This window comes from Ambystoma mexicanum, chromosome 11 (genome assembly GCF_040938575.1).
Source record: "Ambystoma mexicanum isolate Mex_15411 chromosome 11, UKY_AmexF1_1, whole genome shotgun sequence".
In the NCBI taxonomy this organism is placed as follows: Eukaryota; Metazoa; Chordata; class Amphibia; order Caudata; family Ambystomatidae; genus Ambystoma; species Ambystoma mexicanum.
In genome coordinates this window covers 475532875-475557913 of record NC_090934.1, presented here as the reverse complement: position 1 = coordinate 475557913, position 25039 = coordinate 475532875, and the positions used below count along the sequence as shown (strand labels likewise).

The following is a 25039-nucleotide window of genomic DNA, read 5'->3' as shown; positions in this document are numbered from 1 at the left end:
TGTTCATCAGCGATCGTTGGTCTCCATCGGAGTCCAAACTACACATCAATCTTTTGGAGCTGAGAGCGCTCAGGCTAGCACTAAAGGCATTCCAGCCTTCTGTATGGGGAAAGAATGTCCTGATAATGACGGACAACACGGTGGCCATGCATTACCTCAACAAAAGAGATGGTGTAGGGTCCCTACCACTGTGCAGGGAGGCAATGTAGCTCTAGTTCTGGGCAATTGAAGAAGGCCTCTCCCCAGCGGCAGTTCGGCGGTGGACGCTCTGAGCAGGCAGGGCGTAGTTTCCCACGGGTGGGAGATAGCTCAGGAAATCCTTCAAGAGATAATTGCCCTTTGTGGAACCCCGCAGGTGGACCTGTTTGTGACTGGTGCCAACCGAAAGTGCGAGAGGTACTGCTCAAGGGAATTTCCTCCAAGAGGAGCTCTAGGAGACGTGTTCATCGTGGATTGGTTATTCCCACTTCTGTATGTGTTTCCTCCAATCCCCAGCATTCCTCAAGTTCTCAGGACGCTGCAGAGGTTCGGAACCCACATGATCCTCATTGCTCCGGATTGGGCCAGGAGAGTATGGTACCCGGACCTTCTAGACATGCCAATCTGTCCTCCAAAGCGTCTTCCCCAAAGAAGAGGATCTTCTCTCGCGAGAGGAAGGTCAGGTTCTCCATCCAGAGGTCAAGACTCTCAACCTTCATGCATGATTTCTGAAAGGTTGAGATATAAGGATTTGGACCTCCCGGATTACATGATGGAGGTGTTTCTTTCGGCCAGTCGTTCAGCAACCAAGTCCCGGTACCGTTGCTGTTGGCGTAAGTTTTGCAACTGGTGCAGAGGAAATAATGTTGATCCTTTTCAGTGTTCAATTCCGGAGGTTCTCTCCTTCTTACTGTCTTTAGCACACAGGGTCTTCAGGTGGGAACCATTATAGGTTACCAAGCAGCGCTGTCCATATTTAGGCGCTCCTCCGAAGAATGCTCTTATTTTAAGATTCCACTGATCACTCCGTTTCTAAAAGGGCTCACGAATGTGTTCCTTCTGTCGCCTTTTCAGGTGCCAGTCTGGGACCTTAACCTGGTCTTAAAGTTTCTGATGGGTGCTCCTTTTGAACCATTGCACTCCTGTCCATTGAGATTGTTGACCTTTAAGACTATTCTCTTGGTTGCAATAACATCTGCTCGAAGAGTGAGCGAGTTGCAGGCACTTTCTTCCAAGGCACCATTTACTATGTTCCACAAGAACAGGGTTGTACTGAGAGCACGTCCTTCCTTCCTGCCTAAGGTAGTTTCTGAGTTTCACTTAAGTCAGAAAGTTATGCTACCTGCCTTCTATCCTCCTCCGCATCCTACTAAGGAAGAGAAAAGGCTACATATGTTGAACCGAGGAGAGCGTTAAGCTTTTACCTTTCCAGAATGTCCAAAGTCAGAGTGGACAACCAGCTCTTTGTGGGGTACACTGGGCACAGATTGGGCCAGGCTGTTTTTAAACAGACCTTGTCCAGATGGATCATCCTCACTATTTCTGAATGCTATAGACTGGCTGGCAAAGACCCTCCTGATGGCTGTGGGCTCCTTCCACCAGGGGCATGGCTACATGGACAGCCCTGCAGAGCGGTGTCCCTGTAAAGGACCATCTGTGATGCTGCAACGTGGTCTTCATACACACCTTTGTTAAGCATTATTCCCTGGATACTTCCCATGTTTTGGATGTTGCCATTGATAAGACTGGGCTTTACTCTGCCATTTAATTGGGTATGCCTAAATTCTTCTCACTCCTCCAATCATGGATACTGCTTTGGGAGTCTGTCAAAGATGAGGAATACAAGCCATTCAAAGAACAAGTTACTTACCAACTGCTAACGTTCTTTCGATTGGATGTTCCTCCAACGAATTCCTCATCGCCCTCCCAACCTACCGATATGAAGAATTTCCCATGCTATTACAGCTTTCGTTCCAACAAGGCTGAGTACAGTCGGAGATGTATTATGGGCACATCGGCTACACAATGGAAATGGGCGAAAATATGAACTGAGGCTACGGGCTCCGTGCGGGCAACTTATAACATCCAATGACGTCACCCTCGACTGAGGCCTTTGAGGGACACTGACCCAACGCCATTGACGCAGGGCGCCCTCTGCCGAAAAATGTCCAAAGCAGCTGAGCTGTGGACATTACATGTCAAAGATGAGGAATACGTTGGGGGAACATCCAGTCGAAAGAACGTTACCAGTTGGTAAGTAACTAGTTCTTCTTTTGCATTGCAAAAAAGATTCTTTGAAACATCCTCATATTGTGGGGCAGAATTATGCAAGTGCTCAGTGAAACCATTAATTCATATGTGAGAACCGAGTTACCACAGCATTCATTATAATATATGCCCAATGGAACTCAGAAAACGTGTACAGCACGCACCCTGCCTTGTATGCATTGTAAACCTTTAAATATCTGTTGCCCTAATACTATGTATAATAAGTGCCAGGTATATTTTCCTAACCATAATGCTTTGCAGCCCAAGCAAATGATAGTGCAAGGTTGGCAAGGCAAAATTAACCGAGGCTGAGCATGAAACCTGCTTACCCAAAGTTCTTCGAGAACAAATTTAATATGTTTGTAATGTCACCGTTGCATAGTCTGTATAATGTTAAAAAGGCCAGATGGGAACATCGAGATTGGTTTGTATAATGATAGCTTTCTTAACAGAGAAAGTAAATGTCAGGTATGCTCTGGTTTGTGCCTTATGAATGCTTGAGAAGACTACCACTACCAGCTCAGACCTCATCGGGTGGCTCCAGCTTCCCAGCGAGCAGTCTCCACAAAATCTTTGGAAGCTTTGTCCTCAGCAAAAAAGCAATTTTCCATGTATAGGCACATTTCGTTTTACTGGCTGCCACACTGTGGTTTGAGTATTTATATTTTAGTTTCTTCATCAAAGCCTGCATTTCACTTCACTTATTAAGAGTCTTGGGGCGCAGTCTTATTTGCTGCTTTCTTGGGGTGTTTTACTTTTCATATGCTTCTCCTGTCTTAGGTGTATTTTTCTCTGGTTGCTTCTTGTTGTGACTCCTGAAGAATTTGCTGGGAAAGCTTAATTTAGGGCCAGGTCACCCTATGTAGAGCTCTCTGTTGGTCACTTTAAGTAGTTGCTGCTTTGCTATGCTAAAACGACATGTTTTACTTGACAAATGTTATGTCTGCTCTCCAGCCACTCCACAGTGGGTTCTATGGGGGGGGGTCCCACAGTTAGGTATTGTTGTTTTTTTATAGGGTTTAATTGCTCAGTTGTATGTAGGGTACTTTTTAATACATTACACAATCAGTATAATGTGACTGAGATGTTTTGTACTTGGCTGAGTTGCTTGATTTGCTATATCACTTCTGAATTTGTTAATCTCAATAAAAATGATTAAGAGAAGGTGGCAAATCTCTGTGCACTGTTAGTGTTCATCTGAGCGGCACCCAAAGTGAAGCTGGTCATGTGCACAGCTTAGTGGGAACATAGCTAGGCACAACAAAAAACTTCATATATAACCGGTGGCACGATGAAATGAAGGGTGAAATTGTTGTTTTGAGGTGGGGGTTGAATGCATTTACAGGATTTAAAGGTTTCCATTGGATGTTTAAAGTTTGGATGTTTTGCATTGGGTGGAAGAGTGGAAGACAGGGTTTGAAATTGCCAGACGCTGGGAGCTATTTAGCTCCTAGTTATAACCAAGGGGACCCACTAAAGGGGCATTTAAAGCATATTGGATAATATCTATTATCAAAAAGGGTAGTTTGCATCTTACACACAAGTTGTATTTGCTGCACACTATGTTTTAGCTCCTGGTTCCCCAGAGGTAACTCCTGCCTAATGGGTGATGCCCGATACACAGGAGCTGCTTTTTGCTCCTGTTCAAAAAAATCCTAATTCCGATCCCTGGAAGAGTAAAATGTAAAACTAGGATTGCTGTAAATATTTCAGGGAATGTGGAACATTGTAGGGCAAGTTGTTCACTCCGCATATGCACCTGCCATATTTTCATCCCGGTCTTATGTTTTTTATTGTCTTTGTTTTCAACCTGGTAGTACCTTCGGACTGGCACATTTGAGGAAGAAGTGATTTTGTGGAGACATTTCCTGGCTAACAAAGTACTGCTCTCATGTGGAAAGGCCTTTGAATGCTGCGAGCCGGGCTGGTTCCGCATCATATTTGCGGACAAGACACACCGACTGCAGTTAGGTAAGTGTTTACCGGTTTCTATTACACTCAGCTTTAACTTCTCAATCTGCTACACAGATGTTTCATGGTCCTTCATAAAAGACTGCTGTAACTGTTTAAAGATGCCGCCCTGCACCAATACTCTAGCCTTGGGGAACCAACTCATTCTTATACTAATTTTATCTTTTGTGTCAGTTTATGTATTTAAATACCCATTAAAAAGGAAAATGTAGAATCGTCTCGGGCTCCCGGCGGTTGCGCAATATATCCTGTTTAAAACTCCGAATACCTGAACCACCCGGCCTCAGAAGACGATATCTCGGTGCCGGACGCACCCAGGCAACAACTGCTGCAACTTGGGGCGTAATCGGTCCCGGGGAGGCGAGACGCGACCCCGAGCCCGCCAGCGCGGGACTCGCCGCCATTGCTACGCGGCCGAGAGCGGTTGCTCCGCCCCTCTTCCTCTGGGCCAGCGTGTTACGGACACATCGTGGGCAGCGGGAGACGGCACCACATCGACCCCTGCATTGAGCTCCTCTCTCCCCTACGGACGGGGACCCGTGCCGCGGCACGACTGGGACCCCAGCTGCACCATGCAGGACAGCCAGACGCCTACCCACGCGGCCGGACCGGACTGCACAAACGGGGGCGAATACGGGGAAGAGGCTCAGAGCTGGAACCCCTCCGCCCTCCTTCCCCCCCACCAGCGAGACAGCAGCACCTGGGGTTGAGCCGCGACACCGACACAGACAACGCAGTGTCGCGCTCCCCCTAAAGCAACGACAAGGTACGTGGAGCCTCTCCCCCCCCAATACGGCGAACCGTGGGACAGCGACCCGCATAAAGGAGGCGGCACAACCCCCCCTCCCACGACAGCAGCAGACCCGAGCAGAGGGGACTAAAGGCGCTCCCCGCCCCCACCTCGGTAAGCACCTTGTACTGGTGCCAACACGTATAACTTCACCCCCACACTGCAAAATTGCCTAAGGCCCAGAGGACTGGCCACAAAGCGGCATCTTAGGGGCACGATTGTTGGGGGAGTGGGGGCCTTTGAGGCAGGACTCAAAACGCATAGCCGCAAGACTCACAGCCCTACAGGCATAAAAGCTTTGAACACACACCCCACAAAGGGGGAAGAACTCCTGGTGGGATCAAGCAAACTCCCCCCAGACTCTACTGGGCCTCCCCAGCCCAAGGGCCTGGGGTACCATCACTGCAGGAAGACCGAGCTGCCACCCTATAACCAACGGTCCCCCGGGAAGACACTACCCCTACGAAAGTGCACGTGGCGGGGTGTCGGTCCCCCCTGCGCTCCACTCCACTCAGGAACAAAACACAGCCGAGACGGCGGGCACGGTCCTTACGTGTACGCAACTACAAGACACCCCCCCGCCCCCAGAGGATCACAGACCCCACAACAAGCACGCCGGACAACCAGAACAGGGGATTGGCTCTCACCAACCTACATAGCCCCTCTCGGTGCTTTGGAACAGGGACAGAGTGCCGACAGACGGACGACCAGCAAGCCCACCTCAGCTTGGTCTCCTCGGCAATCCCGGAAGGGCGTCCACACGATCCACCCGGGCCTAAATCCTCACATAAATCAACGACTTGGCCATGGGCAAGGACAAGGCTAAGCGGCAAACCTTGCAGAGTAAAATGGACCTTTACCAGAAGGTCAGGGAAGCAGAAGCACGCGTCCTGGAGTGTGAGCGACAAACCCTTATACAAAACACCCAAGAAGCAAAGGAGGCGATGATCACGGCGCAGGACGCCCTCAGTAACCTGTCCCTAGACAATGCACGAACTGCTCACCAATTGGTCCGAAGCCAAATATATGAAAGGGGCGACAAAGCTAACAAGACCCTGGCCTGGTTGGAGAGACGCGTGCAGAGCAGGGGACACGTTAGGGCAATCAGATCTCCGGATGGGACATTATTGACGGAAGACTCAGATATATTCGAGGCATTCGCCACCTATTATAAAAATCTTTATACCCCACCCACTGGGAATCCATCAGTTGAACCCTCCCGATACCTCGACCACATCGAGATTCCGATACTCCCGCAGCACCAATCAGACCTCCTGAATGCTGACATCACTGACACCGAGGTGCAAGATGCTCTGGCACAACTCCAATCCGGGAAAACTCCGGGCCCCAATGGGTTCCCAACAGAAACGTATAAGTGCCTAGGTAGCATGCTATCCACCCACATGCACCGCATGTTTCTACGCAGCAGGGAACTAAGAGCACTTCCCCCAGCCCTCAGGAAGGCATGCATAGTGGTCATACATAAGCCTGGGAAACCCCCGGAGGAATGTGCCTCCTATCGCCCGATATCCTTGATCAATGGCGAAGCGAAGGTGCTCGCCAAGACACTCGCCAACAGACTACTGCAAGTGATTGAGACCCTAGTCCACCCGGACCAATGTGGTTTTATGCCCAATAAGTCAACTCGGATGAACTTACGCAGGGTCCAATTGGCGCTGTCCAGGGCAAAGGACATACTAGCCCCACTCGCCCTCCTGGCGGTGGACTTCGAAAAGGCGTTTGACTCTGTGGGGTGGGATGCTTTGTGGGAGATCATGGCTAGAATGACCTTGGAGCAGACATTTATATCCTGGGTGAGACTGTTATATGCATCCCCAGAGGCCATGGTGAGGGTGAACGGCAGGTCCTCCAAACCATTCCCCCTGGGTCGGGGCACGAGACAGGGATGCCCGCTGTCTCCACTCCTCTTCCTCCTGGACATCGAGCCACTAGCGATTGAGCTTAGAGCTAACACCAATTGAACCGGATTCGTCTGGCCAGGAGGGGGAGAAGACCGCCTTTCGCTCTATGCGGATGATCTGCTCATATACCTCAGTAACCCGAGTATCTCGTGCCCGGTGGTCTCCCTCATACTCAGGGAATACCAATACTTTGCAGGCCTAAAGCTTAATGAGGCCAAAACCATTTTCTTCCCGATTCAGGGTGGCGAGTCTGCGATCCCGGAGACCTGCCCATATCACGTCTCTATCAGGGAACTCAAATACCTGGGTATACGGCTCGACCCGATGCTTGATGGGTTCCCCCGACATAATATACAACCAGTAATAGAGCGGTTCAACAGAGACACCCCCCATTGGCAATCTCTCCCCCTGTCGCTAATGGGCCGGGCCGCACTATTCAAAATGATGACCCTTCCCAGACTGTTGTATGTCCTCCAGAACGCCCCATTCCCCATGCCCCGAGAAACCTTTGCACTCATTGACAAGAACCTGCGCACACTGCTATGGGGCGGGAAACAATCCAGGATTGCCCTTGACACGCTCCAGAGATCGGTGTGGGAGGGAGGCATCGGGTTACCTTGCATATGCACCTATTACTTGGCCACACAGATAGGAGTAGTGAATGACTGGATGCACGCAGACCCCACACTGCCACACATCCGTATAGAGCTGGAGACCATTACCCCGCTAACACTGCTCCAAATCCTCTACGCCACCCACGACCAACTCCCGTGCTGCCCAAAATGACCCACCACATCCGGCGTGCTTGGCGGGCCGCACACAAACTAATCGGCTGGGAAGGACAGCCAACACTGTCGCAACCCATATGGCACAATGCGCTTCTCCCGGAACTGGTAAAAATGGGCTCCTTCGGTCACTGGCTGGCGAAAGGAATACACACATTAGCACACGTAATACAAGAGGGTCGCCTCCTGAGCTTTGAGACCATGCGCAAACAATTCGACCTGGCACCCATGGACCGGTTTCGGCATGCGCAACTGTCCCACGCTATCCGCACCCAATTCTCCGACACGACGGTCGTACCCCCTTGATCTCCCATCGAGACCAATATTCTCCGAAGAGATTTTTAAAAGTAGGCAAGGGAAGGACTGACTAGAAAATCGCTATCAATTTTGAATGACACATTTGACGTAAAACATCTCTGCGGCAAGGAAAAGAAACAAAAGTGTCCCATGAAGAAATTGCCATGTTACCAACCAGGTTTAATAAGTATCTCTAAACAGAACATGATCTTATAGAGAATGCTAATGTGGGGAAAGCAAGTTCTACTGGCTGGTTCCAAGGACGAAAAGGATTGGTAGTCCCAAACAGTTATAGTAAAAGAAAAACAATTAAATAAAAACACAGTTGGAGTCATTTTCAATTGAATGTAAATTGCATGCAGGGGACCACCAATGTTGGGACTTACATGCTATTGGGTCTCCTGTATGCTTTTTTCAACATTTACAAATCCAAGTATAATTATGATGAGTAAAACAAGGCAAAATTGCCTTTAGCAAATGAAAACGCAAAGCGGATTCCACAGAAATCCATTGGTTTTACACCTACATGAAAATCCTATGCAGACGGAAAACCTTTTGCTCTTCCAAGACGAAGGAGCAAAGCGGAGACGCAAACTCTGCTTTGTACCCCTCATATGCTTTAGAATGCCTTGCTTTTAAGCTATACTTTTGCATTCCACTGCATTTAAAATGACCTGCAGTGTGTTGTGTTGGGGGGTATAGAGCCAAAGTACTCCCAAGTTTCTTCCCTTTTTTTCATACACTTGCGATCACATGCCCAAAAATGACAGGATGGGAGATATTTGCACACAAAAACCTTTATTAAGAAAAGAGAATCTGAATTACTTACGCGGCATCAGCCATGCCTGGCTCTGCACAATCTTTCAACCTTTTACTTATTCCCTCCCTCCCCCCTGTGACAAAGTCACAAGCCGGAGGCTAAAGTATGGAACTTGGATGACGTTGGGGTTATAGACTGCCACACGCTTGGTGATGTAGGGCCTGGAGGAGGTGTTTGGCAGATCCTCCAGGCAACCAAGTACATTCCTAGCTTTGTATGTATTACCAGCCATATTGTCTCTAAAACCCCTTGTCAGCAGAGAAAGATGTCACCTCATTGGAAGCATAGCGTGAGTTGGAGGTGCATCACATGGTTTGTGGAGCTGCCACAGTGGGCATCTGTGAATCCCACAATGAAGATACAGAAGCATGGTTCATTGAAAGATAGGTTTGCCAGCACTGTACACTTCACGAATCGAAGAACCTGCACACTACATTGACCCAAATATGTCAGACACCTGTAATCTTACATGGTTGTAGAAGTCATTATTATTATGGTATTTTCTGAGCAGGGAGCGAGGTTTGAGAAGCAACATGTCTCTTCACAATCCCTATGGGGAAGTAAATGGCGAGGGAGGCCGAACACAAGGGAACAAGGCAGCGGGGAGATAACTGGGTAGGAGGAGTGTGGGCAAAAAAATCAGACCCTGCCCCTCACAACCATAAGTAGCATGGTGAATGAATCCAAAATGGTTAGAGAGAGTATGACATAGTCATCTAGCAGAAGACACACTCCCAGGGTGCACACACCTAAACCCCCACAAAATAACAGTGATGGAAGGGCCTCATGTCATCCCAGAGGGCTCACGAGAACCTCCAGTGGACAGCCCACCGCTTTCAGGGGAAAGGGGAGAGCCTGATCAATCTGGGGTTCAACAATGACAAGAGTCTGATGCCCAAACCCCATACATGTGACTCTGGATACCACGCGTGGTGGTGCTTGGTTACGAACCAGTCCAGGAGAACCAATGCAACCTCCTGACGATTCCAACACTGGCTTAGGAAGACCCCACAGCGACTCAAGAAAGGAGTGTACTATAAACCCCATAGACTGTGAGTGACAGTTTTCCACCAAGAAGGCAGACCTGCTTGAGAAGAGTGGAAAGAACTGCATCAAGTTAGACTTATTCTTGCTTTTTTCCCCACGGAAAATAAAGCAGTTGATTGCTGGGTTCTTGGTGAATTCTTGCTATTCTCCTGTATGTTGGACTTAACCGATTACCAGCCAAAATGACTGTAATGTGCCCAAAATGGAGGAGTGTGTTTGGTTTTTGTGCTGTAACGTTGAGATCATCCCTCTGAATTAAGACACTTCCTCCATTGGCTGCCAATTACAAGACGTGTTGTGCACAAGGTCCTGTGTCTGACCATCAAGTACCTCTATGGCCTTTCCCCAATATACATTGAGACATTAATTGTCCCCTATGTCCATGAGTGGAATCTCCAGTCTTTGTCTGAGCACTTGCTGGTTGTCCCTAGGGTCCGATGTATTAATCAACGTGGAAGAAGGGTTTCTGTCCAAGTCCTGCAGTTGTGGAATGCTGTCCCGTTAGAGATCTACAGGTTGATTCATGGAATTAATGTGCGCTGAAATTTTCAGTGAAAGCGTGCGAATCGCAGTGCCAGTGCGAAATTCGCAGCGAAACCAGCGTTCAGCGATTCATGGAAGTCTGTGCGCATGTATATCCCAGGATGTGCGCCAAAATTCTGCATGGCGCACGCTGGCGCACACGTCTCCAAACAGCGTGCGCTACGCGCACAGCGAAATTACACATAGTGTGCCGCACACAACAAAAGTAGGAGGAACAGAGGGCGTGACACGCGGAATGGGGAACAAAGTGTGAAAATGTGGGCGTCGCGGGGGAAGTACAGGAGGCAAATGCGCAGAACGCCCACACGCACGTTCAAAACACGTATTCATGAATTCGAACGGGGCTAACGCGTGCGCAAAAAAGACGCGCTAATCCGGAAACACGTATGCCAGCAGGAAGCAGGCGTACGTGGACCCGCGCAGCATAAAAGTGCGCGCAAACAACAAACAAGCTCAGACGCCAGGATGAATATACCGTTCCTAGCAGCAGTGGTGGTGGGATACCGCAGGAGGAGGAGATTTTCACACCCAGAGCCAGCCTTTTTGGGATGCCTGATGACCAGGTGTATGGGAGGTACAGGTTTCCACCTCACATAATACTCGACCTGGTGAGTGAGTGGGAGGATGACCTCACATCACCCACCCTGTGCTCCCAAGCACTCAGCCCCCTGGAGAAGGTCCTCAATGTACTGCACTTCTTGGCCACTGGATCATTTCAGCGGACAAGTGCTATAGTGGGGGGGGTGTCACAGGCCACGCAGTCACGCTGCCTACACCAGGTCTTGGCCATCATGACTGCACGCCCATCAGTCCGCAGGCACATATACCTGCCCAGAACACCTGCAGAAAGGCAGGCTGCCGTCCAGGATTTCTACGGGGTGGCACAATTCCCCAAAGTCCTCGTGGCTCTGCGTCCCTCCAGGGCATCGGAGCACATCTATAGAAACCGCAAGCACTGGCATTCCATCAACGTCCAGGTAGTATGTGATCCCAAGGGAATCATCACCTCAGTATCTGCCAACTATCCAGGGTCCACCCACAACAGTTTTATTTACAGAATGTCAACCCTAAACCGGGACCTAGAAGCTGGGCGGCATGGCGATACATGGCTGCTCGGTGAGTATAAATGCCACAGCACATGCATGCATGTCAGATACTGAGTAATGTCACAACCCCACTAATGATACCCATCACCACCTCCCTAGGGGACAGTGCCTACCCTCCGAGCACCCACATGATAACGCCAATTCGGAACCCCACCACGCCACCCGAGGTAAGATACAACACAGCCCACATTGCAACCCGGGGCATAGTGGAGTGCACATTCGGAGTGCTCAAGTCACGCTTTCGCTCCCTTGACCGTTCTGGCGTGCAGCTGTTATACGCTCCCCCAGTAGTGTGCAGGATCATAGTGGCAGCATGTGTCCTGTACAATGTTGCAACACGCCGGGGCCTGCCCGTGGACATGGTGGTGCCCCCACATCCCGAACCACATGCACGCCCACTGCGCATGGGAGGGGGAAAGGGCACGGGGTGAGGCAGCCCGTACGCAGCTGGTGGCTAATTACTTCACCTAAAATCACACCCCTGTGGAGTGCACACAGCCCTGGCACATACCATCTGACAATCAATGATGATGACATAAGGGACAGTCAACTGTCACAACCATACCAGCCTGAGATTGGTCACCTGGAAGTGTTACATTGTGTGCATCCCTACCTACACAAACACCACCAATGCTGTGTCATCAAAAGACACACTTCTATGCTGCTAAATTCATTACCCCCTTGCGAAATACAAAATGACAACAGTGACATGTCACCCAACCCCTCACCAGCACCGCCACCCAACACACCATGGCATGTCATGCTATGTGAGAGCAAACAAAGAAATCCCCAAAACATGACACAAGTGTCACAAAGTACAGTGTCCCTAATGGAAACTGTCCACACACAATATGCTCCCAGTAATGTAGAACTAACAACACACATGACCAAATACTTACCAACAATACAATGCAGCTACACAACCTCAAACATAGCATAAACATGACAGTACTAAGTCAAAGTAGTGGTAGTACTTCAACCTGATTATGCCAGCACATCGATCACTTCCAACTGTACAGTGCTGCTGCCACACAAATGTGTAAGTGCACTGCTTACAACATGAACTCCATCTCCAAAGTAGACAGCCCTGTGAAGACATGAGGAATGAACCTGCAAATTAGGAGGAAGACATGGATGTACAAGCACATATCAATACACCATGCAGTGTACAATACAACAACAATATCCACTAGGAATGTATACACAGTATTGACTACAGATTGCCCACACAGCTCATGGGAGTCCAACGTCACTGTGTAAGTCACTGTCACTTGGGCACACCCTTTGCAAGCCCATGGAAACGGGAAGCAGGAGGGGTGTGTGTCTCACTAACCCAAGCATCTAACCCAAACTCAGGACAAGCCTGCATGTGCCCAGCCGGAATACAGTGGATGCCCACGGGAGCCACACAAGGCAACACACTGTAAAATAAAAATCAAAAATGGCCCTGTGGGGGCCGGGGGGGGGGCCACCCAGGAGGTCCGAGGACAGGGTGCGCACCAACAGCCACCTGTGTGGATGTTGGGGAAAAAAATACCTCCATGGGCTCATGGCCTGCACGGCTATGCCAGTGTGAGAGAACTGCTGCTGTCGTTCTCATCACCCTCTGCTGCTGCCACAGGAGGTGGTGGTGCTATGGGAGGCAGTCCACGCAAAGCCCTGGTATGGTCCTCCATGGCAGCAAGCATGCGGGTGTGGAAGGTCTCGTTCTGGAGGATTATAGTGCGGAGATCCCCATGCACCACCTGACATGATGCCCGGGGGTCTCCTCCTGAGTTGCATGCATCTCAGCTGAGAGCGAACGTGTGAGCCGCTCCAGCTGGTGTTCTGTCCTCAAGTTAGTGGAAGCCTCAAGGTCAACAAGAGTCTCCCTGAGGTGATGGAGTTCTACCCTCAGGGCTTCCCTATGGCCCTGGGACTCTATTGATATCGATTGGAGTAGAGTCTCCAGTGCCGCCCGTCTGTCCCTGTTGGACGCCAACATGTCCTCCCTGTGTGATTGGCAAATGGAGTCTGTTGCCTGATGTAGTTGCTCCATCTGCCTTTCAGGGGGGGACAATGGAAGTGGCCACCCTCTCCATTGCTTGAGCCATCATCTCAACTGATGCTGCCTGTTGGGTTGCCATACCATACATGGATTGTTCCCATGCGGTATTGCCTGGTGGCGTACGGCCACCGCGTCGGCGGGCACCACACCTGTTTGGCGCAAGGCAATCTGGGCCTTGCTGTGCCGGCACTGCCTGAGGCTGCAGGACTGCATTCCCCCTCTGATCTGCTGGCCCAGGAACAGGATCAGATGTTGTGGAGTGTGACCCTGCATCCGTAACCGCCAAAGGCGGACTTACCAACACTGACATGCCCATAGAGGGTTCTACCCCTGGTGCAGGTGGGTTGGACAGAACAGAATCCCTGCCAGAAACACTTACCTGCGACGGCACATAGGTCTCATCATCCGAATCAGCACCTGAATAGAGGTCTGGGGAGGTGCACCCAGAGACACCCCTGGACAGAATGGTCTGCAGCAAGATTGGGTTCTCAGCCACCACCACACCATGTCCCCCACTGGTGCCCGGTCGTGCCTGAGATCCCTCCTGGGTCTGCACCATCTCCTCAACCTCAACAGCATCAAGTACGTCATCCCCTGCAAAAACATGAAAGACAAAAAATGGAAACAGGCATTAGCACCATAGCACACAAATAGGCCTGACAAGCTACAGAACCAGTACATGATTTACACATGTCCCACATGACTATAACCCTCCCATGCATGTACTGTCACTGAGTTGGAAGGGGAGGCAAAAGGCAGACACTGATGACACCAAGATGGAAGAGCAACACATTTGCTGCATGCTGGGTAGCACTGCCATCACACATTGGTCTGTGAGTGGCATGTCCAATACACATACATGACACATGCCATCACACAGATGGCATGTACCATAGCCATGGTACATTCCACAAGTACATCCATATGTCAGTGAATGAATACTGTCAGCCATCCATGTGAGATGGACATGATGAGATGAAAAATACTAAATAGTGTGACAAAATAGGCATGTGCCACACACTGCAACACATCCAGTGTACAAAAATACGGTGATTGCAGGCCGATATACACATCAATGGTTGTGCACTTCAACATGACAGGAAACAACTATCATGTTCCACATTCAAACAGGCCCCAAAAATGTATGTGATCAGGCCACTACTCAATCAGCCTGAATGGTCAAATCATTCACCTAACAAGGTAACACATGTGGGCCAATGTGGGGTTCATCAATGACAGAAGCATGTCACAAATGTGACAATAGGGCTGAGGAATGCATAGCAAAAGTGGGAGAATCGAAACAATCATCCTGAACGAACACTGAAAAATACAATCAATGTTGTTGCAAGATGCCACTTCAAGGGCAACTGCCGTAATGTTGCGCTAAATTACTACTGTGGGCAGAAGGGATACTGTCACACCCAAATCCAAGGCCGCTGAATGTTTTGGATGAAGCACATGGGTGACCCATACCTCTCAGGCACATACACCCTCACCTGGCACTCAATCAGAACCCGTCACCCAAACAACATACGCATGCATTACACACACATGCATGGGCACTCACCGGACAATGCATCATAATCAGGTAGTTCTCCCACACCTTGGATCTGTTCCTCTGTGACGAAGGCCCCAGCAACAGACTCATGTTCAGTGAGTTTGTTGTCCTCTTGTGGAGACCCACCGCCAGTCACTAGAGTAGCGGCATGATTTGAGGCCAGCTTGTTCTTTGCTCTTCGTTTCAGGTCATTCCACCGCTTGTAGCAATCATCAGCTGTGCGCCTCACAAATCCAAGGGCACTTATGCGGTCCGCGATGGTCTGCCAGTGTGCCCTACGTTGACCGGATGTGGTCTTGCACCCTGCAGTCACCACCATTTCACGGCTATGTGCCGACACGTAGGCCACAAGTGCATCAAGTTCCGGATCATTAAAGCTAGGCTTCCTTGAGGTACCGGAGTGTGTAGCCGTGTCTGGGGTCTCAGCCTGTTGTGCCAGAGCACCCTTCTTCCTCTTCTTTAAAGGTGGAGCAGAGCCAGAGTGGCTTACGCCTCTCTGGTCAGTAGGGGCAGAATCACTGGTGGACTGGGTAGTAGGAGTGTGGGAATGCACAATGACCATAGGTCTTGATGAAGGCATTGGTTGCAGGGTAATGTTGGCAGGGGGAACGTCATTTTGATGGACCTGGACTGACACTGTCCTGGCTGGGAGAGTCAGAGCTGGGGCGGATGGAGCTGCAGCTGTCCCTGCAGCCTCCCCACCCTGCATACTTGGGGCAGCAGATGACATAGCTGCCCCAGATCCATGTGGCTTGGTGACAACAACTTGCACCGCCACACGTGGCCTAGACTTGCTGACCTGGAAGTCAGCCAGGGAGTCGTCCTGTGCCAGGTCAGGTGCCACAATGGGCTGGTCCAACAGGGGCTGAGTTGGGATGGTGTCAGCCATGTTTCCCTCAACCACGGGGGGGGCATGGGTGTCCCTGATTGTTCTTCCACACATGGGGGTATAGGGGCACCCTGCAAATCCTGGCCACGTCCCCTACCGCGCCCACCACGACCACCTTTGCCTCCCTTACCAGCAGGCCCCCACTCATGTCCCTTTGCACCCCCACCCCCTAGCAGTGCAGGGCACCTGCCAGCAGGCCCCCACTCATGTCCCCCTGCACCCCCACCCCCCAGCAGTGCAGGGCACCTGCCAGCAGGCCCCCACTCATGTCCCCTTTCATCCCCACCCCCAGCAGTGCAGGGCACCTGCCAGCAGGCCCCCAGTCATGTCCCCCTGCACCCCCACCCCCCAGCAGTGCAGGGCACCTGCCAGCCGGCCCCCACTCATGTCCCACTCATGTCCCCCTTCACCCCCACCCCCCAGCAGTGCAGGGCACCTGCCAGCAGGCCCCCACTCATGTGCCCCTGCACCCCCACCCCCCAGCAGTGCAGGGCACCTGCCAGCAGGCCCCCACTCATGTCCCCCTGCCCCCAGGTCATGACGATCCTCAATCATGGCCCTTATGGCCAGCCTCCCCAGCCCAAAGACCCAACCAAGTATTGCATCCACCCACATAGAAAAGGCAATTACATGATACAACTCCAATGGCAAGTATGTAAATGAACACATGTCCGTCACACACACACAATTGGGTGCAAGTGAATGTGAAAACCCATATCATGACATGCATGAAACCAATGAGCTAATACCACACATTGAAGTATGAAGAAAAAAATGTGTTAAACACAACATGAATGTAATCAAAATCCAACACACAACAATGGGAATTAGAAAAGAAAAGCTGCATGTCCGTAAAAGAATTAAAAAAAAAATCATAATCCAAAGAAATCCAAAAGAAATGGTGTCCAAAGTCACAGTCCAACAAAGCAAATCCAAGGGAAAAAAGAAAGTCAAAATAAAAAAAAGAGAACAATCCAATGGTGAACTATGTACAGATGAACAATCCAGGGTCCATGAGCCCAACTGATGAAATGAAACCTATCAAAAATACTACCTAATAAAAAACTATATACAAAAACGTGGTGCATTGTCCAAGCGCAACCAAAATAAAGAAAAAATGAAAGGAAACCGAACACTATCTAACTATATACAATGGCGCCGGGCAAGTCCAGCGGCTCACTCTGTGGTGTCCCGGGCCAGGGCATCATCGAACTCCATGTCTATTATCCGGAGGCGGGCCTCTGTCTTGGCCCCGAGGTCTCGCAGGGAGGCACTCATGGCCTGTTCCAACTCCCTGCGAGTTGCCTCGAGGCACTCTGCCCGCCTCAAAGCCCGACGCATGGAGAACTCCACCCTGACCATGGTGAGCCACGCCTCTTCCGCCCGCCGCCGCTCCGCACCTATCTGCTGGCCCAACCGGTGCCACACGGAAGATACTCCCATTCCTGGGTCCTCCTGCCCTCTGGCCGATGCCTACTCTCCGATGTTGATGGCCCCGAGCCATCATTGCTCCCACCTAAAGCCTGCTCCTGCTGTCAATGTGCCGTGTCTGATGGTGCCTGCACATCCTCCATCAGCTGGTCTCCAGTTGTGGTGTCCACCCCTGCTGGGCCGCCGACTCCTGACTGTGGCAGGGATGTGAGCTCCACCAAGCTGGCTGTGTTGGTCGGGCCAAGTCCACAGGAGGCCCTGGTGGAATCTGGGCCGGAAGACGGTGTGGAGAACGACTGGTGCATAGTCTCCACAGAGGAGAAGAGGTCCGCCAGAGTGTGCAACACATGTAGGAACCCACCAACCAGGACAGAGCCCATACGTTCATGGGACCCCTCGTCCACAGGTAGTGCAGAGGCAGATGACATGGCACTCTCCCCTACCTGCGGACGGGCCTGGGACGGGGCCTCCCTGCTGGTGCATGGTGGTGCAGTCACAGGGTCAGGGACAGCGACGTGCACAGGCCCCTCCGCGGTGACCTGTGCTGCCTCCTGACCCTGGCCCTGGACTGCACCACTTGCACCAGTGGTACTGCCCCCACCAGGCCCCATGTGCGGCTCAGTAGCGGGCTCCTCCTCCTCTGTGGAGAAAAGCAACCTGGATGTCTCCACACCGTCTTTCTGCCATTGGAAGCCCCTGTGGGGGCTCACCCGGCCCTTCCGCCACAGCCATTGTGGCAGATGCAGCACCAGCCCCCTTGCTCCCGGATGATGGTAATTCCTGGGAGGGTGGCTGGGCCTTGCGTCGCTGCCCAGTGGAGGCATCCCCGCCGCTTGGCACCACAGCGCCGTCTCCTCCCTCTTCTTCACTTGACGCTGAGTAGAGGGAGACATAGAACACAAGCATCAGGGTACAGTACAAAATACCCTAGACAGGAAGCAATAACACATGAGTAGCACTGTCAAATGTCACTTCCATCCTGTCATTCCACAACACATGGGTGAATGCACACAACACACATGCAGAAACAGTCCTGGCGCCTGCAATCAACATCAACATCCATGTAGAAGGGCCCCTGTAAACCAAGATGTTGCCTTCAAAGTCACATGCATCCATGTCGTTTCAAAGTCACACACACACTTCTCAGGCACACACACACATGTGCACCATACATGTACATGACATCATCAGCACCCATTCCTCACCCCCCCCCTTCATGTCCAGGAACAGAGACAGCCATGCTTTCATGTGTGCATTCCTCATAGAGCTCCCCATGTTGCATTAAAACACATGCACCAACCGTGTGGTTCACACATAACTGGTCTCACATGCATGACCATGATGTCCCTGCACACACACATCCATACATGGCCTATGTCACACATACAGGCAAGCATCAGAGTACCAGCACACTGCAACATGCCCTGTCTCACACAGCAATGCTTGGCCACTTACCACTCAACTCCAGATGGGTCTGCCTCCGAAGGTTCTGGGCGTGGAGCGCTGGGCCTACGTGTTCCAGGACCCTCATCTGGATGTTACTCATGCGTGCCCGGCCCCCCCTCCGCGCGGCGCCGGGCCTTGTGGAGGGTCCTAGACCTGAAGTCCTCCCAGCGCTTCTTGACGTGCTTAATGTCGCGAGTTGCCACCCCCTCTGCGTTGATGGCAACCACTACGTCATCCCAGATCCTCTCCCGTCATTCCTTGTTGGCGCGTGATGTTCCAAAGAGTGCATCATAATGCCCCAGGACATGCTCCACCAGGACAGCAACTTCGGTGGCAGTGAAGCTGGTGGCCCTCTGCCTCTCTGGCTGGGGGTTGCCAGTAGTGCTAGATGGAGATGTGCCCGACATGGCAACCCCAGAGGCCAGGAGTGGGTGGGCAACTGGGTCCTGGGGCTGGGCTGTGGAGCGATGGTATCCCAGTCGGGAGTCTTCTGTTCCAGCAGGGGTGGACACAGCAACTGGACCCCTGCAGATGTCTGATGTGCAGGCACCAAATAGCAGGGCACGTGGGCAGCAGGCAGTCAGGCAGCAGCAGATGGCAGGTGGGAGCATGCTCGGGGCTCTGGGGGGCAGGAAAATGGCCTTCAGGGCAGGAGCGTGGTCTTCCGTGTGTGTATGCGTGGCCAGCTTGATACGGAGTGATTTGGCACGTGAAAAAATTGCACGTCAGCGTGTAATTCGAGGAAAGGCCCTTAGCGCATAAGCGGGTCAGCACACGTACGCAATTTCATTGGACCAAAGGACCTTAGCGCGTAAGCGCGTCTGTGACGCATCGCGCACGAGCGTTGCCCTTTCACGTGTAAAACTTCACGCGAACCCCAGGAATACACGTACCCCACTCGCACAGGGCCCTTTCGCGTGTAAAACTTCACACGAACCCCAGGAATACACGTACCCCACTCGCACAGGCCCTTTCGCGTGTGAAACTTCCCGCGCACCCCCGAAATACACATACCCGTATCCAATCGCGTGTGAAACTTCCCGCGAACCCCGTAATACACGTACCCTGCTCCAATCGCGTGTGAGACTTCCTGCGCATCCCCGAAATACACGTACCCGGATCCAATCGCGTGTGAGACTTCCCGCGAACCCCCGTAATACACGTACCCTGCTGAAATTGCGTGTGAAACTTCCCGCGAACCCCAGTTATACAAGTACCCCACTCGCACAGGCCCTTTCACATGTGAAACTTCCCGCGAATCCCGTAATACACGTACCCTGCTCCAATCGCGTGTGAAACTTCACGCGAACCCCAGTAATACACATTCCCTACTTGGCGTTTGCTGTTTGGCAGCCCTGTAAACTGGTCCAGGGTTAACGCAGCCCTTTGCGCTGGATTGGGGATTTTGATGGCTTTTCCTTCCGCGAGGGCGTTCTTGGGGGCGTAACTGCTGCAGGGTCGCTGCGCCTTTCTTCGCCACGGCTGGTTTTGGAGGCTAAAATCCATGAATACGCTGTGCGTGGAAATCGATTTTAGCGCACGCGACTGGCGCAGACATTCGCACGCGCACACTGTGCGCCAGCCGCGTGCGCCACTTGTGCGCTGAATTCTATGAATTACCCCCCCAAATCTTTATCTAATCTCCTGACCTTGCATAAGTCTCTAAAGATCTTCCTGTTTTCCAGCAATATTACACTTTAGGCTGAATCTCTCATGTCTAGTCGAAATGCCTATTCATGTGTCTAGGAACAACTTAAACTGCAGAGTGAACAGTACACATTGCTTTAAAAAAGAGAATAGCTTGCATGTTGGAGTTAAAGGATGCATATAATCACATGCCTATATGGGACCTTCATATGCACTTTCTCCAATTCGCACTGGGACACAGACCAATCCAATGCAGGGGTCTGTCTTTGGGTGGTTTCAATATAGTTCCCAGAGTCGTCAGCAAATTAATGGAAGCAGTGTTTTCATATCTGCAATGAGTGTGGATTAATATGTAGCTCTACCTGGGTGACAGGGTGGTTACTGCCTGCTGCACAGGAGAAGCCTCCTCAGCCTTTCAAACAATCAATGAGAAGAATTCTTCCTTGATGCCGACTCTAACATTGGCCTTCATCATCTTCGTCTGGTATACAATACTGTGCAGTGTTTTTCCCACCTGAAACCGATCTGAGACATTCATTTGGTGATATGTCACTTCTTGTCCTCTGTCGCATGGTCAAAGAAAATGATAGTTTCCTGATTCCTAGCAGTATCTTTCTAAAAGGTAAAGGGTTTGGTGTAACAAAGAACATCTCACTGGAACCTTGGTCCCCACCCTCCCCACCCCCCACTTCAGTATTTCTGGATCACTTACTGGAAATCAAGGAGGACATCCTGTGGTTGTTTCAGAGTAATAACAAAATGCTTGCGTGTCTATTTAAGAGAAGATGTTCACCTTTATCACAGCAGCCTCTTCCATGCTTGGTTGATGAATGCCTGTGGCTAGATTCAGAGTGCATAATCTTTGGGGAAAGCGGTCCATGGTCAATCTCACATCAAAGGGTTCTAGGTCAGGTTAATCATCTTAATACTACAGTACTTACTCCTATCCTTCCAGGGTGCCTGGGTGCTGATCTTTGCGGATACCAACAAAGCTCTGCTCTAGGAAAGAGGGAGACTGCTGTCCCTGCATCCCCCTCCAGATTGGCAATCAAGGTCTGGGACTGGGCTTTCTCCTGGACTTTCCCCCAAGGCATCCATCTCCAGGCAATCCATTTAGTAGGAACATTGAGTGTCACAGCAGGTTGACTGAGCAGAATCAGCCATTGCAATCACAAGTGGGAGCATCAACTAGAAGAACTTAATTCCATTTCTGGAAATGTTATGCCCTCCGGTAGACTTCTTTGCAATCCAACTTAGCAAGAAGTGCTCACATTATGTCTTCTGTAAAGTCAAGTTGCCACAATCACTAAGGAGCACCTTGGTGCTGTAACAAATTACTTTGTGGTAGTGTTGTCACTGGATGTAATTGGTATTGTTGCAGCTGGGTTTCAAAATATCTTTTTCCAAGCAGCCTCGGCCTGGCCTATAGGGCAATGCCTGCACCAAAAACGAAACATTTTAGTGTGGGGCAGTTTTTGGGGTCAAAGCGGGCCACTTTATTGGCCCATGTGGGCCAATTTGCTGAGTTACTTCACCATGCGGCTAGTCATTTTGACCACTGTAACTGAATAAATATTCTTTATTATGCAACACATTTTATCAAATGCTTCCCCCTCAGGCACTACTCAAACAGTCTGTCACAAAAGCAAATGAACTGCCATTTGCAACTGTGAGGCACTTTTTCATTGGTGCCCAAGACAATTTTATGCCCCAGTCCAACCCTGTTTCCAAGGCTTAAAAAGTTTAAGCTCTGCAATGAATCTGATGGTATCGTCACTCCTTTGGTGGCAGTGACCTCCTCCCTTGTGGCCAGGCAACGGCAGCCGCTACCTGATCCTGGCCCTGTGGGCGGTTATACGAGGGAGGATCACATGGGGGGAGACAACCTCCGATTCTCCATGCCTTAATTGCCTATTCTAATACCTTCCCTCTCCCACCCATGGGGAGTAGTACAAATCTTTTGTTACACTCCAAAGGCTAACTCTCAAAATCTAACTGGCCTTGTAAAATCATGAGACACTTCCCAATTCCACATACTCTTCTTCCAAACCTAGTTTGCATTTTAAACTCATTGCAAGCATTTATTCAGTGTTATCAGGAACGGACATCTATTCCCACAATCCTTACAACACTGGGACGAGGAGTGGGGTAATGCAGAGCACAGTAGTCCATGAGTGCTGGCAGCGCTCTTGTAGCAGCACGTGCACAGCTGTGCCTGGGACGTTTAAATCACTGAAATAAGGAATGCAGGCATGCTGCTTGCAGGAGCAAGTTGCTCCTGTCTGCGTCTCTGGAAGAAAGTCGGTGGAGCCAACCGGTTCAAGAACCTGAAGGGAGAAGGCTGCTGGCAGCAGATGCCATGCAGTGAAAACTCAAGAAGCAGGAAAACGGTGGAGAAATGGTTGCGAAGCAGAAAGCAGCAGGAGACCATCACTAGCAGACCGCAGATCAAACGAGAAACACCACAAAGAGCCGATGAGTCCACAAAGGGACAGAGGGAACACTGTGCATACTGGTGGCACGCCAAACATATAATGCATAGCGAAACCAAGAGAGAGAGAGAAAAAGCAGTTTATGAAAAGACTGAAAGAGACGTTTTCTAAAAGGAGAGACTTTCAAGATTATCAATGCATGTTGCAAGCATATTAGAGACACTCAATAGGCCATATATAAGAAACCAAGTATGTTAGCTAAAAAGCGGAACCATCAAAAGTGGGAAAATGAGCAGGAGCTCACATAATGAAAAGCCCAGGCAGGGCAGTACACCAAACCGCTATATGTTTGTGCATTTGAGACAAGCCCTGGCAGGAGAGTATACCAGGCAGTTACAAGCAGGTGATTACAGAAAGCCATGACAGGAAAGTATATCAGGCAATAACAAGTGTGTACTTTCTAGAAGCCCTTGCAAGAGCGTATACCAGGCAATTATTGAAGTGAGAGTCTAGAAAGCCTGGCAGGAGAGTATATCAGGTAGTTGCAAATGTGTAAAAGAAATCCTGGTAGGGAAATACACCAGGCAAGTTGCAAGTGAATAAGACACAAGAACTAGCCAGCGGACTGTGTTGGTTTAAGAGACTTGGGAACACCAGGTGTCCCGACCATACATAAAAAGAAAGAAAATCAGTTTGAAGATAACTTGTGTTGTTGACTCAAGGGAACGGCAAGAACTGTTATTTGTAACCCAAGAAAGCGACGAAGAATCCAGGGGAAGTGAAGAACCCTCTGGCACAAGGATATCCATCCTTGATAGACTTCTTTTTGTGGGAGTTGCACATTTTTCCTTTCTTTTGAACATTTACAAAACACTCAAGGCCAAAGACGACATCCTTTTTAACATTAGAATACATTTTAGTGTGACAGTCAGAATAGTACTTTGGACACAGGACAGTTTTGTTCTGGCTATTCTAATACTGACAGATCCTTAGTTTTGAGTTTAGGTATGGAGACTGCTAGTGCAGGGGGATAGCAAGGCCTTTCTCCAACCTCCTTTGTGTTCTAATAAATATCATGTTTAATTTGTGTCCAAGTATCATTCCTGACTTGTCACAGCTCCTATACCCAGCATGTTTAGTCAAGTGCCTTTTGATCAGATGCTTGCGGAGCAGACGTCTCGTATATCCAGTATACAACATGTTTGTCAAAAGTATCTTTCCTTGATGCCTGAGCTGTAAGGGCTTCCTATGTTCGAATGCAATGTAGTCTGCCAAGTTTCCGCTTACAGGATGAAAAGTATTTGCACTCACAAAAAGGAGCTTTCTGGCACTTAGACTCGGTATCTCAGAATGCAGCATTTCTCACCAGCAAGTAGTTTCCCTTAGTTTGCTTTGGCATCTGGACTTGGTGTCTGAGATTGCAGCATCTGTATTCAGAAAATGATGTCTCCATTTGCTCGGGAAATTGGACTCAGTGTCCCAGCCTCATACTCCTTGTCTTATTGTGCAGATTGTGACAAGGCCACTACCATGGCCTTGTAAAAAATGGGAAAGAATCTGTATCAGCAAGGGGTTGGCGGGATGAGCAAGATCCAAATCAGCCCTACAACTAAGGGCAGTGGCAAATGAGGTGGCCCCCATTCCTATTTACCCCCTTGTGCCAGCATGGTTCTACTCAAACCCTTGTTATGTCCAGCCTTGTGTGATAAACCTGAAGGTGTCTCACCTGCTTGTCCCCGGAGATCTGTCATCCAGGTGGCCAGGATAACCTGGGGGTTGGCCAGAGGGGGAGGATCACCTTGATGAGGGGTCTTCGGGAAGTGGAAGTGGGACACCGAAGGTTGAGATGCGGTACCCCCTTGCTTGTAACACCTTTTCCCCATTCTACCCTGAAGGATATTTAGAAGCTCTACCCCCCTTTTCCAGCACAAACACTTTCTTACACCATAACAGACAACAGACTAACCCCAGAGCCATTACCTGACATTTCCCAATACAAGGGTCAAGCAGAGTCTGGCAATTGACAGTAACCACGTACACCTGATGGCCCTTTACGGTCCC

The 25039-nt window shown here is 50.3% G+C and overlaps 1 protein-coding gene across 2 annotated transcripts in view; it reads left to right on the top strand.

Annotated features, from left to right (window-relative positions):
* The window catches only part of ACCS (1-aminocyclopropane-1-carboxylate synthase homolog (inactive)), a 1238632-nt gene that overhangs the window by 1135103 nt on the left and 78490 nt on the right, over positions 1 to 25039 (top strand). For both annotated transcript variants that reach the window (XM_069623318.1, XM_069623319.1), the window contains exon 15: positions 4065 to 4218. In XM_069623318.1, the coding sequence (XP_069479419.1) occupies positions 4065 to 4218 (154 nt within the window). The remainder of the gene's footprint in view (positions 1 to 4064; positions 4219 to 25039) is intronic.